This window comes from Colletotrichum tamarilloi (genome assembly GCF_030869305.1).
Source record: "Colletotrichum tamarilloi strain Tom-12 chromosome Unknown Scaffold_6.1, whole genome shotgun sequence".
NCBI lineage: Eukaryota > Fungi > Ascomycota > Sordariomycetes > Glomerellales > Glomerellaceae > Colletotrichum > Colletotrichum tamarilloi.
The window spans coordinates 140538-153701 of NW_026849389.1; the positions used below are offsets into that span (position 1 = coordinate 140538).

Consider the following 13164-nt stretch of genomic DNA (forward strand, 5'->3'; position numbering starts at 1 on the left):
CCGTGATGAGTGCTGTGCTGTGACGATGTTGGTCGCTCTTGGGGGTCGGAGAATGGAAAAGCCACCAAAGATACCGATTCAATGACGATTCGTGTTTGAGAATGGGATGAGGACAAGGACGGGTAATATGAAGGTTTTTGAGACTACTCGGCTACTCTAAGTAGAGAAACTAAGGGAATGCCCGTCGCCCAACCGAGGAGACAGGTTCTAGAGCGACATCATGGGCACCGCCTCACGCAGGCGGAGTCATAACAAAACTTTCCCCATGGGGCGGCCTCTTTTTCCTCTGCGGTATTAATGTCCAGCTTTCACTGCCGGACGAACTACCTTATCTATCTGAAGACCCCGAAAGCTGATATCATGCATTCTCAAAAGCCGCAAGTCTCGAGAGAATCTTGTATCCTTCGCGATAAATATAAACAGCAATTAATCTGTTGCCGTCATAGCCGCTCTCGCATGCGACGTAGAACTCGTCCAAAGTTTTTGACGCAGGCCTTCGCGCCACACAGCCCCAAACCTCCCAAGCTCGATTGGGAACAGACATCAAATGCCTCATACTGGATTGGGCCACGAGCGGGCGCTTCGGCCCCCGGGAGCGTTGAGTAGAAATTGTCGCATGGAACATTCTCTATTCTTTTGCAGGAGCAACGGCCGCGCTACCAATGCACCCCGTGATCAGGTGCTGATGCACATCAGTGAGCTGTCGCGCAAGCGCGTCTGGGCACCATATTCCGCACGTCGCGCTCGCGGGGATCTGAATGAGCGGTCTGTTATTAGGACAAGGGATCTAGAACTTAGATGCGACTAACACACCCAGACTGGTGGGTGGGAACACGCGACCGATTCTGCAGTAAGACGACGATTGGTGTCTAGCTGGAGGCCGGACTGATAGCTGCCGGGAGACTACGACTCATCGCCCCTCATAATAAGGCTTGCTAAGTTTATTCCTCGGCACCTCTGAGTCTGAAGCAGTGAACCACACGGACGGTGACATCTTTTCTGTATCGACTCCGAATAAGGTGTTGCCGAGCTTGGTCTTGTTGAGACACGTGCTGCTTGACAGGGACTCGAACTCTCACGCATCATCACGCTACTGAATAGGCTCAAGTACTGGGCTGTCTTCAGTGGTCAATGCTGGACACCCGACGCGAAGCGCTGCATACCGTCATTCAGGGGAGGCGACGAAGGTGAGGAATTTGAACAGACAACAGACACAGATGTTAATGTAGATAGCCAACTTGTTTAGGGTATTGAATTTGTTCTACTGAGTGACAGACTATGGCTACCTAATGACAGCAAAATGCAGCATACATTGCAAACTCCTCGTCTGCGAGCAGCTGCTCCATCTCGTCAGCGAATAAGCTAATAAGCAGCTCGATACCTCCGTGACTCTTCATCGGCAACACCATGCAAAGCCTAAAATTCGCATTGAAGGCATCCATCAAGGGTCGCAGCGACTCCGGCTTGCCATCATTGCTGAACACGTAGTCGCCAAAGTTGATCTTATCCAACGGCAGCAGCAACACTGACGTGATCATGACATCGAATCCATCGAGTCGGGTGAATGCAAGCTTCAGCTTCGTGTAGTCCGGAACTTCGCGCATGAGGGTGAACGCGTCCTTCACAAGCCCTGGATTCACCTTGGCCGCCTGTGCCCGAATTTGCAGAGCGACATCGCGCAAGCTCGTAGACGGCGACGCGAGCTCGGCCACCCGCATCGGAACTTTGTTGACAATAACGAGATTCCCAGCATACGACGACGGAAGCTCTGGGTCGAAATCCGTGCGGCCGTCGACGGGAGATTCCAAGTATGACACTTCGTCCGCCGGCGCTGGCTGGCCGGATGCGATGGCCGCTTTGTATCGCGCTTTCATGAGACCGCGCCAGAAAAGCGCCAAGAGTGCGTCATTGGCCGACAGTCCCGTCCCGTCATGAGAGTCATCTAAAACATCCTTCTTCAATTTCTTGAAATTGTCCGGAGAGATGTAGAAAATGCTAGACTCCATGGTCCGGAGCGGGGCCGCAGGTGGGGCCGCAGCAGTAGCCGTTTCCTCCTCCGCATCTGGCGGCTGAAAGCCGAGAAAGCCCCAAGTATCGCACGGGATCTTGGCAACAGCCTTGGCAGGCGTCTTACTCCACAGCCGCTCCAGAAGGGTGCGATTGAAGCTCTCCGGAGCCAGCCAGCTGCACACGTTGGTATCCGGATGCGCGAGGTTTCTGCAGTGTTCCGACCACGCACGCATCGCCATAACCATACCGGTCGCGTCGCTAGCGGAATGGTGGAATCCCGTCGCAAGAATGCATCCCCCATTGACGAAGTTCGCTTGCGCCAAGAAGACGTCGGCACCGCCCGTCAAGTCTGGCACGAATGGGGCAGCTAGAACGAGCTCATCATCGAAAGCAGAGAACTCAAATCCTGCCATATGGGGAACACTGGCTCTCTACCTTGGCCTCTTCGTAGGCAGAATGATCCTGTCCAGCTTCAGCGAAGTTCCAATGACGACTTACATTACTTCTAGGGCGTAGCAAGTCCAATCATCTTGGCTCTTTACAACTACTATCTTCATCCCATTGCACATGTGAAAGGACCATTCATCGCGTCAATATCTCCGGTATGCACGCAAAGTTGTATCTCGCTACCTTCCACTGCCTCATGTTAACGACGGTTTTAGATCTGGCTGATTCGGTCCGTATCAGGACATCGACTCAATAACGACATCAAAAAGGTGCACGCCGAATACGGTAATTCAGCAGGCTTATGCATAGCTTCCTGAGCTCTGCTAATCGTTGTGCCCCCAGGACCTGTCGTTCGTATCGGCCCCAACGAACTTTCGTTTGCCACAGAAGATGCGCTCAAGACTATTCACAACCCTGGCCCCGACGGTGGTCACTTTACGAAGCAGGGGACTATTGAATCTCTGCTGGCCAAACTCATTTGGGCAGCTCCAAATCTTTTGACCACCACCGATCGAACTGCACACAAAAGACTGCGTACCGCATTACAGCCAGCCTTCACAGCCAAGGCGTTGATGGAGCAGGAAGATATCGTTCAGCACCACGTGAATCGGGCCGTCGAGTCTCTAGGTTCAAAACTTCATGAGGGCAAGATTGTGAGTATCAGTGATCATGTTGGAAAGATGATTTGGAGCATCGTGGGAGACTTGTCTTTCGGAGAGCCGCTCCTCCATGATCAAATGAGTAAGTACTAAGTAGGGCCGACATGCACGCCCTTTGCTGTCATCAAGCTGATCATCTTGGTAGGCACGTACGAAAAAATGAAATACACTTATTGGAAAGGAGCGCCACTCCTAGAACTCTTTCAATTTCTGACAGAAACGCCCATCTTCGGTGGGCTCGCAAAGCTACCGGTCATGAGAGTTCCACACATTTTCCGCGTCCCCAAAAATTTCCTTCTGATGAATCAACTCAGAGGGTGAGCTAGTCGAAGTCCATTTTACGACATGAACTTAAACTCACACAATTATAGCTGCATCGAGCGCCAAGGAGGGCGCAAAGACTTTTTGACCGCCATCTTATCCGCCAAAGAATCTGCCGGATTGACTCAGCCGGAGATGTTGAGTAATTCGGCCTTATTCGCGTAAGTTTCCCCTCATTTCCTGTCGTCTCATCACCCTGTCGTTCCCGATTCTAACTGGAAACAGCATGGTTGGTTACGATACTTCCGCTACAACTCTATCAGCAGTCTTTTACCACGTGTTGCGGGACCCAGACCACTACCAGCGGGTTCAGGGAGAAGTCCGAGAAGCATATTTCTCAATCTCTGACTGTTGGTATCCCTATTACAGGGTAATTGGTTCGAACCGTTGGTTGACGAAGAGATCAAGTGATCTATATGAATTTCTGCGTAGGTGTAAAAAGGAGGTTCCAACCGTAGGTTGGGCATGCTACGATAATCGTAAATAGGGCCCCTAATTGGCCCCTGCGCAGTCGACCGTATGCCGCGGTCGAATTGGACTTCCAATCCGACACTGACATCACGGCTCAGAGTGTTCTCCGACTCCCATTTTTGAATGCCTGCATCCAAGAAACGCTCCGTCTCACGCCACCGATCAACGGTCGTGGCTCTCATCGCATCTCACCTGGAGCTATGATTGATGGACTGTACGTTCCCAAAGGTGTCAATGTCTCTGCTGATATTTGGACTATTCAGCGTAAGCCCGAGTATTGGGCTCTCGCTGACAAGTTTAGGCCTGATCGTTGGCTTGACAATGGTACGGGCACCATCTTTGAGCACGATGTTCGGACCAGCTACCGGCCGTTCCTCGTTGGACCCCGGGTGTGCATTGGTCGCGAGATGACTTTGCAGTCCATCCGTCTGACAGTAGCCAAAGTAGCATTTTCGTTTGATCTAGAAATGGCTAACAAGGATACTTTCATGTGGGAGAGGGATGAAGGGAATGATTATGTCTGGCATGACTATCATGTCTTGGTGAGGAAAATGGCACACTAAGAGTTCCACAAAAAGCTTGGTGGCATTAAGATGTCGTCAAATTTAACCTATAGAGAGAAGTCCTTCAGTCCCTTGATAGTTCCATCAATACCAAGTTCCTCCTTCTCATCCGGACCCAGTAAGCCCAACGCCTCACGTCGGCTTAGTGCTGCAGAGTCGAAATACGGCTTTTCGGCAAGAGATGTTACACGAGTTCCATGACGAGGGTGATTGCCCTCATAGTCCCAGCTGGCGTTGTGGATAGTGATTCTAGAGAATATTACTTAGCCATCGTCTTGCGCCATCATCCGGCCTTGAGAATGTACGCACCTGTTATCCCAAAGGGCACTGGTGTTGGGAGTCCACTTGAAGCGGACTTGAATATCGACATTCTTCTCATACACATCAAAGAGGTAGTTCAAGATGACATCACTCTCCGCTTTGTCGAGACCGATAATATGAGTGGTAAAGAGACGGTTCACGTAAAGAGACTTCCATCCCGTCGCAGGATGGACGCGGACAAGAGGGTGCGCTCGCTCAATGTGCTTCGGTCCAGCCTCGGGGTCGTTGCGGTCCAGGTACGTGTGAGCGGAGCGATAGACGGCATATTTGCCATCGATGATCTTGCGGAAGTCAGGCGAGAGCTTCTCGTAGGCCGAGTATCCGCTGGCCCAAAGGGTGTCACCGCCAATGGGCGGGACGGCATCATTGTGCAGGTGAGTGATACCGGATGGCTGACGTTCGTGGACTAGATCCGTGTGCCATTTCGAAGCTCCGCCGGGGTTACGGAAGTTTGCTTTTCTCTCGGTGGCCATCAACGCTGGCCAGATTACTGTGACACCCAAGACGCCAGGGACTTGTGGAACTTGGGGCTATCGAGACACTTAGCTCAATCACATGCCCCCCCCCCCCCCCTGCAAATAGAGCCGGACTAAAGTTATCATGACTTACATGAACTTCAACTTCACCATACCAGTCTCCCAACTCTTTCTGCTGTTGAGGCGACAGATCCTGGTCCCTGAAGAACACAACACTGCGCTCAGCAATGAGCAGCGCAAGCTCATCCTTTTGCTCAGGTGTAAGGTCCTTCAGCTGCAGGCCCTCAATCTCCGTACCAATGTGAGCCGTCAAGTTAGTGACTTTCGTCGCCGCACTGAGCAGGTTCTTCTTAGACTTGTCGGCCCTTGAGCCGGCGTCGACGTACTCCCTCTCCTTGTTGCGGATGTTGTATGCATCGTCCAGATACAGAGGCCGCGAAGGGCGGTACGGGTACCCATTTGACAAGTCGACTCCAGCCTTGATTAGTCTTGCCTTTGTGGTTTCGGGGAGCCCGAGGGTGTCCTTCCGCGGCTCCGCCACGTCGGTGATTGATGGGTCGATGGGGGCGGGAACCATGGTGATCTTGTTGAGAGATGCGGAGAGAGTTTAGCTCAGAAAATGGATATGATGTCAAGTCTTTGCAAATGATAGAAGAATTAGCAACTGCTTCTAAGACGAGCTGAAACGCATAGGCCCAGGCTGCCTTTTAAGTCTTGTAAATCAGGGCTTCTATTGCGAGGCGTTTCCCCAGGTCCAAATCCACGGGACCTCCTCATCTGATCACGTTAACCATCAATGCCATGATTACCAATAATCGCGGGGTCGATGGTGCTTTAAGCAGAGGTTATCTATGGCTTCATCTGCATCAAATGTGACGAATCCAGAACCAGATGCGTAACATCGAACCACCGCGCCACGGAACTCGGGGAGCAAATTCTCCAACCAAAATCCGGCGTCAGCACGCGATCAACATCCAAACTCTCCAGAAGCTCGACGGTAGGAATCTAGCCAAAGATGATGGAGGGTTTAATCAGCCGGTTGTTGGCTCGACGATTCGCCCTACCCTCCCCCGCGGAAGCGGATCCGGGGCGCATCGGCGGCGGCGGCGCACTCGAGTGGGGGTTACGCGATACAAGGGCCCGATTGTGTGCTCGTCAACCAACATCAGCCCAATCCCCTTTAAGAGATCATCACCCGAAGAAATCGAGTTTGAAGGGCTGGACTCGTGCGGGGGAAACTAATTGCTAGAGTGCGAGTGTAAGCTTCCGATTTCCTAACTCCGTATGCCCCTCAATCCGAAGTCCGACCCAATTCTTGGCTGAAGTACTTACTTTACCTGCCCAGCAAGAAGCTTCGTGCGAAGCTTTTGATCGACGGGATACCAAGAGTGTCTATAAGCGATTTCAGTTAGATAAATCTGTGCGCTAGCGAACAAGCTCGACACTCATAGTACCTGATCCCTAGGGTCATAGGGAAACCTATCTAAAGTGATTTGGCAACAATTGGTTCCGGATCGTCCCGGATAATCGACCATCACGCAGCCTTTATCAATCTTCAGAGAATCATCTGCATGTCAATGACAGGATGTCTATCGGATGTTGTCCGCACCAAGGATGACAGACGCGCGCTTGTGCGGCGTTGTGCCTACAGTGCCTTCAGCTGTGTCCAGCACGCCATCGTATCCAGAAACCTCGTCAGCGATATGCCCAGTTCTTCCCTAGTTGGCCATGCGAGTCTGCTCCGGTGTTGGCCCGAAAAACCCTGAAAACCTTGAAAACGCGATGGAAGAAAATTCCGCATATTCTGCTATATAAAGTCTAGCGTTTGCATCGAATGTCGTTGTTATTCTTGATTATGTCGATGCAGGCGCGCAGCTGATCACTTACTCATTGTCTTTCTGGTTCTGAGACCAACAAGCTGCAAGTATGGGAGTTCCAGAGATCGAAAAGACTACGGTCGCCGACTCACCTCGGAGCAAGTCGCCATCTTCCGTCGCCGCGCGAGAGGTCCAGCCAACTGTTGTTGAACTCGTGCAAGAAGAACCGAAGCTCACATGGCGGTCATATGTCTGGGATACATTAGACAAGTCACCTGAAGAACGCAAGTTCATGTTCAAACTGGATGCTGTAATTCTCACATTTGCAAGTCTGGGATACTTCATCAAGTAAGTTGGCTCTTACTAGACAGCTCACTATCTGTACTAATGTTTCATCAGGAACCTTGATCAGATTAACATCAACAATGCCTTTGTGTCTGGCATGAAAGAAGACATGAAGCTCTTTGGTAACGAGCTCAATTACATGCAAGCCTGCTGGACCGTTGGATATGTCATTGGCGAAATTCCGAGGTCAGCTCAACGCCAACATGAACTCTTTATTTGATAGTGTTAAGAGTACTGACTATTTTCTACAGCAACATCCTTCTCACTCGCGTCCGGCCATCAATCTGGATCCCTGCCTGCGAATGCACATGGGCCGTCCTAACAATTCTCATGATCAAATGCACAAATGTCACCCAGCTTTACGTTCTCCGGTTCTTCATCGGTCTCGCCGAGAGTACATTCTACCCAGGCATGCAGTACATCATCGGATGCTGGTACAGAAAAGACGAACTTGCCAAGCGATCCTGCCTTTTCCACTCCGCAGGCTCCATCGGCTCCATGTTCTCGGGCTACCTCATGGCTGCCGTCTACAACCTCAGCGGCGTTCATGGATGGAAGGGCTGGCAGTGGCTCTTCATCGTCGATACCGTCATTTCCCTGCCGATTGCGATTGCCGGGTTCTTCTTCCTGCCCGACGTGCCTGAGATCACAAAAGCCTGGTGGTTGACCAAAGATGATGTGGCGCTCGCGCAAAAACGAATGCAGCTTGAAGGTAGAGCGAATCGTCAGCCGTTCACAAAGGCCAAAATTAAGAAGATTTTCACCAGTTGGCATATTTACGCCCTTACAGCGCTTTATATCTTCTTCAACAATGGATGCGGAATTATGAGTCAGCCTGCGTTCCAGTTGTGGTTGAAGGGAGAGGGATATTCTGTCAAGGAGTACAACACATATCCGACAATTACATCCGCCATCACCGTGATAACGACGTGGATATACGCCTGGTCTTCGGACTCGGTTTTCAAGGGCGAGAGATGGCCACCGATAGTCTTCTCCGGAACACTCAACATCGTCATCTACTCAAGTTTAGCGGCATGGAACATTTCCGACTCATGGAAATGGGGCTGTTTCCTTCTCGTCGGATTCGGTGGTGGCATCAGCGGGTTGACGTTTGCATGGGCCCATGAGATTTGCAAAGACGATAACGAAGAGCGAGCGCTCGTAACTGGCTCGATGAATCAGATGGCGTACGTTTTCCAGGCATGGTTGCCGCTGCTTATTTGGCAGCAAGTCGAGGCTCCGCGGTACCCGAAGGGTTATATCACAATGATCTTTTTTGCTGTTGGTATGGCGGGCACTTCGTTGTTGATCAGGTTCTTGCACCGTCGGGAACTGGGGAAGAAGCTCTCGGTGCCGGCTGCTTAAAGTGATGGAAAACGTCTTGCGTAATGAATTGCGTCCGGTGGTATCGAAAACGCCGTTATGTAGCCACTTTCGAAGGAGCTCTCATATGTTGATGAGTTTCTAAAACAGAGAATAAGATGCTGGGTAGTCGCTACAATCCCAACATGTTGAATCCTAAGGTAACCCGATGAGTGGACCTCAGTCTGTATCTCACGGATTTAGCATGAGACCACACACGATGCATGGTTTCGATGACCTCAAATTTCTTTTACGTACTATTGTTCTAGTCTGTCTCAACTGCATCCAACTCTCGATACAATGTCTTCTTCACCTCCTCGTTAGCCCAACACATGTCAACTCCATTCCTCGCCAGCCTGACCATTTCCTTCTTACTGAATCCACAGTAGCTATACGCCTTCTGCATGTTGCCATCTACCCAAACATCATGCATGTATACCGGGTCATCGCTGTTAATGTTAAACTTGACACCCCTTTCCCACAACGTCCGAATCTTGGGAAACAGCACTTCCGTCGCCGTCCGCCGGTGATACGCGTGGGGACACAACGTCAAGCCGATACCTCGATCCAACAACCCCTGCAGCAGTTCCTCCTTATCCGCCGCATCAAGCCCGTGATCAATACGCTCCGCTCCAGCGCCATCACAGACATCAAAAATCGCCTCGTGGACGTGCTCAAACGTGTCCTTTTGCCCGAAATCGCAGTGCATCGTGACATGCAGCCCATCCTTCTTCGCCCTCTGGAATCCTTGCTCGAAGAGCATCGGCGGCCTCTTGAAGGCGTTGCTAGCCAACCCGACAGCGTGGAAGAGACCCTTGCCACCCTCGACAATACCAGCAGCCCACGGCCTGGCAGCCTCGTACGCAGCCAACCCGTCCTCGAGGCTTTCATCGCGAATGAAGCAAAATATCCAATTCGACTTTACACCATGCACCTCCGCGCCATCACGCTGAGCTCTCAAGTACCCATTCAACACATCCTCCGCAGGCACGCCCCTCCGCGTGTGCGCCTGGATGTCGAAAAACGGCTCGACGTAGCGGACATTCATCTCGGCGCAGCGCCGGAAGTAGTCCATTGACATTTCGTAAAAGTCATCTTCAGTCTTCAAGACTTCGCAGCCGGCGAAGTAAGCCTCGAGGAATGTCGGAATACCCGGGACGCGGCCGTTGATCTCGGGGCGGTGGTTGAAGAAGACCTTGTATGAGTCCAGGAGAGCCTCGTAGGTTTCGTATTGGAGGGGCACGTTGTTGCGTTTTGCGAGTTTCCAGCGGAGGGCGGGGAGAAGAGTTCCCTCGATGTGGATGTGCAGCTCGACCTTGGGGAGGGAGGCGATGAAGGGTGAGATTTCGAGGCCATTCATGGTTTGGGGGTTATTGGGGTTTGCCCGTTGTCAGATTCCAGAATCCCGGTTGCTGGTGTCAAGATGAGAAGACAAGTGAGAGTTGAGATGTCTGATCGTGTAAATGAAGAGCCAATCAAGCGGGCGGGATATGGCTCGAGACTAGGATGTCTTGATATCTCTTTAGCCTCCGCGGGCACGTTTGCCGATCCGGCTGGGCGTCGCGTGGTAGATCGCCCGCCAGTCAGTAGTCACACCGTGTCGGACATGGGCCGACAACTTGACGATGGACCTCTTCTCGTCGGCTAATACGAATTCACAAGCCATTTCTCAACAAGCTTAGTTCTTGAACGTTTGTATACCTTGGCGTGCGAGAATCACGAATCATATTAGACTGAAAACATAAGAATGGAGTTCTGATGGCCGATGTTCGCAGCATTGTGGGGTATTCAGGAAGGATTCGATAAGGAAATTACTAGCAACAAGAGAGTCACAAAATCAAAGACTAAAGTTTTGATCCCCCCCATATTCTGCCCATGGGCCAACTGTAACCGCCGAGTCGGTATCGGACACCTTTAGTTAATGTCAGCAATTCTGCGCTCGTCCACTCACATGGTCTTCATTCATCTCCAAAATCCGTCAAACATCCTCTATTCTCCCCACATCGCGACGGTGCCGCGAGAGCTCATTGAACGGCGCGATCGCTGTAGTGGCACTAGCGGAGTAACGTCGTATCTCGTCGGTTCGGATATTCGCCGACAGCACACGAAGGTGGGACGATATCTCCAGGCCAATCCACGCAAGACACTGGAGAACACCGTCTATTCAGCGGAGTCTAGCGGTCGCTAAACCGTTCGCCCACTCCCGTCGCGCGGACGCGAACGCTTGTCTTATCAATTGACGTCCTGTTATCGGTCATTGTCTAGACGTTTTCGTCGGTCAGTTTACCGGTTCGCGGGTGTAGGACCGTTCGTTAGACAAGGGAACCGGAGCGAGAGAGGGAGGGAAGAGGAGAAACAGGCGAACGCGTCGGGCCTGTCACTGTCGGGGAAGATCGGCGGAAGATAAGGCACGTAACGTACTCTTTTGCTCAATTTCTTCTTTTGGCCGCGGAAAGGTCGCGACCATCCCCGCCACCGGGACCTTGTTGCATGGCCGCCTCATTCAAAAGGGCGACGACACCCCGGCGCCGCTCTCGAGATGCGACCCTGGGATTTTCTGTAGGAGCTTCGAGTTCTCGGACAGTAGTCGACGAAGACGATCAGGAAATAGACGATCCAATCGACGAACGGCAGAACCTGCTCGCCAACATGGGGTCATCAACAGACGCACCGCAGAACCCTCCCGCAGAGGTGCAGGATGGGGAGAGGCAACACATTGACAGCGACATGGCCAAGAAGATTGTCCGCAAGATTGATTTCAATATCATCCCGCTGCTCTTCATCACTTACATGTTCAACTTCATGGACAAGACTATTCTGTCCAGCGCCTCTGTATTTGGTCTCAGAACCGACACCGTATGTCGTTTTCCCTTTTGTCATCTCGTCCACGCTACGACGGTATGTTGCTAACCTCGTGAACAGCATCTCAAGGGCCAGAACTACAGCTGGGTCTCCAGCATTTTCTACTTTGGCTACTTCGCCTGGACCTACCCAACCTCCCTCCTCATCGCCCGCCTCCCCGTCGCAAAGTACATGACCGCAAACACCTTCTTCTGGGGCGCCGTCGTCGCCCTCACAGCTGCCTGCACAAATTACGGCGGCCTGCTCACCGTCCGCTTCCTCCTCGGCGTCGCAGAGGCCACCATCACGCCTGCCTTCATGTTCCTCACCGCCACCTGGTACACCCGCGACGAGATCCCCACCCGCACGGGCATCTGGTTCGCCGGCAACAGCGTCGGCGGGCTCGTCGCCTCCTTTGTCGCCTTTGGCTTCGGCCACATCTCGAGCGACAACAAGGTCGGCCCCTGGCGCTGGATGTACATCATCCTCGGCGTCCTCACCTTTGTCTGGGCGTTTGTGTTGCTCATCTGGCTGCCTGATACCATCTCAAAGGCCCGCTTCCTCAAGCCTGAGGAGCGACGGTACGCCGCCGACCGCGTCGTCGTCGCTGGCACGGGGTCCACGGAGAAGACGCACTGGAAGTGGGACCAGGTTGTCGAGTGCATGATTGACCCCAAGACGTGGTTCATCTTTGGTCTCGAAATCATCACCCAGATTCCCAACGGCGGCACCCAGAACTTTGCCAACCTCGTCATCAAGTCTTTTGGCTTCACCAGCTTGCAGTCGACCCTCATCAACATCCCCTACTCGCTCCTCTCCGCCGCCATCATCGCCGGAACGGGCTGGGTCGCGGGCCGCTACCGCAAGATGAACTGCATCCTCATTGCCATTGTCGTTTTGCCGTGCATCACCGGTGCTGCGATCATCTACTCCCGCGAAAGCGTCAGCAGCGGCGTCCAGCTCTTTGGCTACTTCCTCCTGTCCCCTGGCCCGGCCGCCATGCCCCTTGCCATGTCTCTTGTCTCGGCAAACTACCGCGGCGTGACCAAGAAGATGACCATGTCGTCTCTGCTGTTCCTCGCCTACTGCGCTGGCAACATTGCGGGCCCGCAGTTCTTCAAGGCCTCCGAGGAGCCGCACTACAACACCGCTTTCCGCACCATCATGATCTGCTACTCGCTCGTCGTGGTGCTGGCGCTCGGTCTGCGGTTCTACCTCCAGTGGATGAATGCCAAGCGCACGAGGGAGGAAGGTTATGAGGGTAGCGCTGGCGGTGCTGGTGCTGTTGGTGGCGGTAAGGTCATGCAGGCAGAGGGTACTGCTGGTGATGTCGCGGACATGGTTGATCGGGTTGAGCTTCGGCCTGAGGATTACGAGGATGTGACGGACTGGAAGACCGCCGGCTTCAGGTATCGTCTGTAATAGGTGAAGTGGCTGCTTTGCTGGCAGAGGTCTGGGTTGATTCAGCCTCCGTAGATGGATACATAGTCCGTTTGCGCTCCTCACTCACCTCTCCTGGGAGATGAGACGT

At 52.7% G+C, this 13164-nt stretch overlaps 6 protein-coding genes across 6 annotated transcripts; 3 read left to right on the top strand and 3 right to left on the bottom strand.

Moving 5' to 3' along the window:
* Positions 1-1286: 1286 nt before the first annotated feature.
* On the bottom strand, positions 1287-2423 carry CTAM01_02594 (transferase family protein; the record flags this gene model as incomplete). Its single annotated transcript, XM_060518632.1, has 1 exon — positions 1287-2423. The coding sequence occupies one exon, from the start codon at positions 2421-2423 to the stop codon at positions 1287-1289; it is 1137 nt and encodes a 378-aa protein (XP_060386435.1).
* Positions 2299-4471, top strand: CTAM01_02595 (cytochrome P450 3A19; the record flags this gene model as incomplete). Its single annotated transcript, XM_060518633.1, has 8 exons — positions 2299-2457; positions 2520-2612; positions 2673-2742; positions 2800-3198; positions 3262-3433; positions 3488-3598; positions 3663-3807; positions 4007-4471. The coding sequence occupies 8 exons, from the start codon at positions 2299-2301 to the stop codon at positions 4469-4471; spliced, it is 1614 nt and encodes a 537-aa protein (XP_060386436.1).
* A 47-nt stretch (positions 4472-4518) lies between these two features.
* CTAM01_02596 (TfdA family Taurine catabolism dioxygenase TauD) lies at positions 4519-5845 on the bottom strand (the record flags this gene model as incomplete). Its single annotated transcript, XM_060518634.1, has 3 exons — positions 4519-4720; positions 4781-5322; positions 5402-5845. The coding sequence occupies 3 exons, from the start codon at positions 5843-5845 to the stop codon at positions 4519-4521; spliced, it is 1188 nt and encodes a 395-aa protein (XP_060386437.1).
* Positions 5846-7194: 1349 nt separating this feature from the next.
* On the top strand, positions 7195-8795 carry CTAM01_02597 (major facilitator superfamily transporter; the record flags this gene model as incomplete). Its single annotated transcript, XM_060518635.1, has 3 exons — positions 7195-7433; positions 7485-7616; positions 7682-8795. 3 exons carry the CDS (start codon positions 7195-7197, stop codon positions 8793-8795), a joined length of 1485 nt encoding a protein of 494 aa, XP_060386438.1.
* A 262-nt stretch (positions 8796-9057) lies between these two features.
* Positions 9058-10152, bottom strand: CTAM01_02598 (adenosine deaminase; the record flags this gene model as incomplete). The annotated part of the gene is made up of 1 exon (XM_060518636.1): positions 9058-10152. The coding sequence occupies one exon, from the start codon at positions 10150-10152 to the stop codon at positions 9058-9060; it is 1095 nt and encodes a 364-aa protein (XP_060386439.1).
* Positions 10153-11282: 1130 nt separating this feature from the next.
* CTAM01_02599 (major facilitator superfamily transporter) lies at positions 11283-13055 on the top strand (the record flags this gene model as incomplete). Its single annotated transcript, XM_060518637.1, has 2 exons — positions 11283-11648; positions 11715-13055. 2 exons carry the CDS (start codon positions 11283-11285, stop codon positions 13053-13055), a joined length of 1707 nt encoding a protein of 568 aa, XP_060386440.1.
* Positions 13056-13164: the final 109 nt, after the last annotated feature.